Raw genomic sequence first — 5210 nt, forward strand, 5'->3', positions numbered from 1 at the left:
ATGCACTTCTGTAATGCCCCGTGACCGATGTGCCAGGTGTCGTCCACTTATTCGTTGTTGTTTGCCTTGTCATTGCTTGCGTGTCATGCATTGCATATCATGTCATCATGTGCATTTCATTTGCATACGTGTTCGTCTCATGCATCCGAGCATTTTCCCCGTTGTCCGTTTTGCATTCCAGCGTTCCGTTCTCCTCCGGTGGTCATTTCTACCTTTCTTTCATGTGTGGGGATTAAACATTTCCGGATTGGACCGAGACTTGTCATGCGGCCTTGGTTTACTACTGGTAGACCGCCTGTCAAGTTTCGTATCATTTGGACTTTGTTTGATGCTCCAACGGTTAACCGAGGGACCGAGAAGGCCTCGTGTGTGTTGCAGCCCAACACCCCTCCAATTTGGCCCAAAACCCACCTAAACCTCCTCCACCATCTCGGTCGTTCGATCACGATCGCGTGGCCAAAAACCGCACCTCATTTGGACTCTCCTAGCTCCCTCTACCTGTATATATGTGATCCCCTCCGAAATATTCGCGGTACAAACCCTAGTCCTCTTCCACCTCACGCCCGGACGTTTCTTCCACCGACGGACATGTCCGCCCTCCACCTCGCTCCGGCCAGTGGCGTCGCGCCACATCACCCCGCCGCCGCCGCCAACCAACCGGACGCCGCCACTTGTCACCCCACCGGCCTCCTCTCTCTCTCCGCCGACGCGGCCTGCCCGGCCCGCGAGAGGCCCGCCCCGGGCCGCAACAGGCCCGAGCCGCCCGCCCGCCTCCGCAGCCGTGCGCCGATCTCCGCCGCCGCGCGTCTCTATCGCCGGCGCCCGCCCCACCGCCCGCCGGTCGCCGCCACTTCGCCTCGCCGGCCTCTGCACAGCGCGCCGCCGCCGTTGCTCCGCCTCCCTCGCCCCGCCCTCCGCCGCCACGCGAGATCCGGCCGCGGGAGGCCCGAGCCCCGCCGGATCCGACGGCCGCCGAGCTCGCCGGCGACCTCCCTCCGGCCGCCGTCGTCCTCTCCGGTGAGATCCGGTGGATCGGGACGAGATCCACCGGGATCTCATCCAAACGCAGCCCCGCGCCGCCCGGATCCCTCTGTCCCGGGATCATCTCGTCCAGTTGACTTTCTCGCGGGGTAAAAATTCTACTAAGTCCCCGAGATTGCCATGTTTCATATGCCCATGTTCATTATGCCATATCTCCGCATCCGTAACTCTGATTTGGGCATATAGCATATCAAAATGTTCGTCTCAGAGAGTACATCATGTCATTCCATTGCATCATTTTCATTTGAGGTCATCTTGATGCCCGAAATGCTGTTAGAAGAGGGCTACTTGAGTTAATTGTCAGATCTGCTACTCCATGTTAGACTTTTGTCATTTTTGCCATGATTATTGTGTGCATGATATGACCATGAGCTCTACATATGTTTTGTTAAGGGTTTTGTTATCTTTCCAGAGGTGCAACCCATGTATTTTTGTGATGTGTGTGGTGACTAGTGCAAGCTTGCAAAGTGAGGCACCCGGTAATTCTGTTTTCAGGGACTTAGTAATTTCACTAAGTCCTGGGATTGTTTAGTTCATGATGCCATATGTTCATGTTGTTTCCTAGAGATTCGTGGCTCTTTTGAGGATGATCAGTAAGGATGTTTTGTTAACCTTGTAGTGCTCTATCCATCCATGTCTTTGTTTGCATATATGGAGCACCCTAGCTTGAGTCAATCGAGCTCTACTTTTGCTTCGTTGTGAATCTGGGCAGATCGTCAACTTGTTTGCGATTTTGCCGATGTGGTTGTAGTTGATCCGTGCATGATATGCCTTTGTTCTTGCCATGTCTAGCTTGCATTTTGTGCCTTATTAATGGATGTATGCTTGTATTGCCATGACTTGCACTGTAGTGAGTGCATCGAGCTCGTAAACATGCCTACTTGAGTTATGTTTCAGCATGTGTCAGTTTTCACTAAGTCTGAAAACTGATTATGTTTTTGCTATGTTCGTGTGCTTGTTAGTATATTTTCGGATCCCTTTTGGCTCAAGGTCACTAAGGGACTTTTGTTAAGCTTGTTGAGTAGCTCCATGCCATGTTCTTCTTTGTCATGTTCAGGTCCTGTAGCATGTAGTTTTGTTGCTCCGAAGAGTGCTATCTGATCTGAAATTCCAGGCTAGTGTTAATTTCACTAAGTCTGAAATCTGTTTACCGTTTGCTCTTTTGCCATGCTTGTTTGAACCTGTTAGTGGATGAATTGGCCGTAGCTCAGTGCTAGTCTTTTGTTAAGCATCTTGAATGCTTCCCTGCCATGTATTTTGTTGCCATGTTTGAGTGCTGTAGCATGTTCATCTCATTGCATTTAGATGGTTACTTGTTGTAAATCGCAGACCGGTGTCATATTTGAATCGCTTGCCATTTCCAAACCGTAACTCCGATTCCGGTGATCTTTATATCGATTTCAACCGAAATCACCTCACCTTTCCAGTGGAAATCTTGGATTTCCAAGTTGAGGCCAGGTTTATGCATTCCTTGTCCAATCATGCATATGCATCGCATCCCGCATCCCGCATATCATACCATGTTCATATGTTGGTTGTTTACTATGTTGTGTGCTTCTTTCCGGTGTTTGCTTCTTCGGGTTGGTTCCGGTAACGTCGTGTTTGTGAGGACCCGTTCGTCTACGTCCATTTGTCTTCTTCATGGACTCGTTCTTCTTCCTTGCGGGATTTCAGGCAAGATGATCATACCCTCGAAATCACTTCTATCTTTGCTTGCTTAGTTGCTCGCTCTTTTGCTATGCCTATGCTGCGATACCTACCACTTGCTTATCATGCCTCCTATATTGTTGAACCAAGCCTCTAACCCACCTTGTCCTAGCAAACCGTTTTTTGGCTATGTTACCGCTTTGCTCAGCCCCTCTTATAGCGTTGTTAGTTGCAGGTGAAGATTACCGTTGTTAGTTGCTCAGCCCCTCTTTGCTATGTTACCGCTTTGCTCAGCCCCTCTTGGAGCTTGTTCCATGTTTGGAACATGGATATTTTGTTGGGATATCACTAAATATCTTATTTAATTAATGCATCTATATACTTGGTAAAGGGTGGAAGGCTTGGCCTTATGCCTGGTGTTTTGTTCCACTCTTGCCGCCCTAGTTTCCGTCATATCGGTGTTATGTTCCCGGATTTTGCGTTCCTTACGCGGTTGGGTAATAATGGGAACCCCTTGACAATTCGCCTTAAGTAAAGCTCCTCCAGCAATGCCCAACCTTGGTTTTACCATTTTCCTCACCACCACCTACTTTTCCCTTGGGAGTCGCTCTCTCGAGGGTCATCTTTATTTTAATCCCCCCGGGCCAGTGCTTTTCTAAGTGTTGGTCCGAAATGGGCAGCCTGCGGGGCCACCTCGGGGAAACTTGAGGGCTGGTTTTACTCGTAGCTTGACCTATCCGGTGTTGCCCTGAGAACGAGATATGTGCAGCTCCCATCAGGATGTCGGCGCATCGGGCGGTGTTGTTGGTTTAGTTTTACCCTATCGAAATGTCTTGTTGTACTGGGATACCGAGTCTGATCGGAACGTCTCAGGAGGAGGTCTATTCCTTCGTTGACCATGAGAGCTTGTGATGGGCTAAGTTGGGACACCCCTGCAGGGATTTGAACTTTCGAAAGCCGTGCCCGTGGTTATGGGCAGATGGGAATTTGTTAATGTCCGGTTGTAGAAAACCTGAAGTTGACCTTAATTAAAATGAATCAACCGCGTTTGTAACCGTGATGGTCTCTTTCCGGCGGAGTCCAGGAAGTGAACACGGTTGTTGGAGTTATGCTTGACGTAGGTAGTCCAGGATTACTTCGTGATCATACTTTTATCGACCGTGCTTTGCCTTCTCTTCTCGCTCTCTTTTGCGTATGTTAGCCACTATATATGCTAGTCGCTTGCTGCAGCTCCACCTCCTACCTTTTACCTTACCCATAAGCTTAAATAGTCTTGATCGCGAGGGTGCGAGATTGCTGAGTCCCCGTGGCTCACAGATACTTCCAAAACCATCTTCAGGTGCCGACGAGTCCGTGCGGATGACGCAACCAAGCTCAGGAGGAGCTCGATGAAGATCTTGTCCTTTGTGTTGTTTCGTTCTAGTTGATCAGTAGTGGAGCCCAGTTGGGGTCGATCGGGGACCTTTGTCGCATTCGGGGTTCTTCTTTCATTTTGGTTCCATAGCCGGACCTTGATTGTATTTGGATGTTGTAATGCTTTATTCATGTAATTGTGTGAAGTGGCGATTGTAAGCCAACTATGTATCTCTTTTCCTTATATATTACATGGGTTGTGTGAAGATTGCCTCACTTGCGACATTGCTTTCAATGCGGTTATGCCTCTAAGTCGTGCTTCGACACGTGGGAGATATAGCCGCATCGAGGGCATTACAACTTCTTAATAAAAATAAAAAACTTTGAATATCAAAAATATTTGTTGTGGAGCTCCCCCAAAACATGTGCATACATAAAATAAGCATGAGGAGAGCTCCCCCTCAATTTTATACCATCACAAACAAATCTCATAAAAAAGATAACAAGATAACATAAAACCATAATAGGCTCCATATAGGTTCATCACTCATAGCATAGAACATAAGTCGATAACATACATAACATGAGTTCGATACAAGCTAATATCATAGCATCACATAAATAAGTGCCTACTCCCCCTTGGCATCAAATACCCAAAAAAGGGGTCATAACATCATCAAAGAGCATCATCATCATCATGAGCACCACTGCCACCAGCCTCGTCAAAGAAGTCAGCCCACTCAAGACCTGAGGGAGAACCAAAGTCAGAAGGTGGTTCGTCAGGGAGACGTTCATCGTCACTCACATCGTAAACTCCGGAGTCTCTCAGACGAGCCTTCAGAGCATTATTGGAAGTGACCATGCGAGTGACAAGTCATGATTTTGGGAGCAATGAAAGGTAAACACCTTCATCATGGCAGAGTGAGCCTTCCTAAGAAAGTGAGCAATGCGGCCAAAGGATGCAGAACCGGAAGGAGTAGAATGAGCACTTGGAGGAGGAACACTAGCTGCAGTGCGATGAGTAGGAGCAGAAGAGTCCTTGGGGACCCAATCATCCACCATGTGAGGTGGAATGACCCACCGCTCATGCAAGTGAGTGCGGGCAATGGGAAATGGAGCAAACACTCTCAATAAAAGCCCGAAGAAAGGGGGCATGAGGAAAGGCTCGC

General features: G+C 48.6%; 1 protein-coding gene across 1 annotated transcript; it reads left to right on the forward strand.

Annotated features, from left to right (window-relative positions):
- Window positions 1–553: 553 nt before the first annotated feature.
- Window positions 554–4165, forward strand: LOC125554090 (serine/arginine repetitive matrix protein 1-like). The gene is made up of 2 exons (XM_048717698.1): window positions 554–1130; window positions 4028–4165. The coding sequence occupies exons 1-2, from the start codon at window positions 589–591 to the stop codon at window positions 4113–4115; spliced, it is 630 nt and encodes a 209-aa protein (XP_048573655.1). The 5' UTR covers window positions 554–588; the 3' UTR covers window positions 4116–4165.
- Window positions 4166–5210: the final 1045 nt, after the last annotated feature.

Source organism: Triticum urartu, chromosome 4, assembly GCF_003073215.2.
Source record: "Triticum urartu cultivar G1812 chromosome 4, Tu2.1, whole genome shotgun sequence".
Lineage (NCBI taxonomy): Eukaryota > Viridiplantae > Streptophyta > Magnoliopsida > Poales > Poaceae > Triticum > Triticum urartu.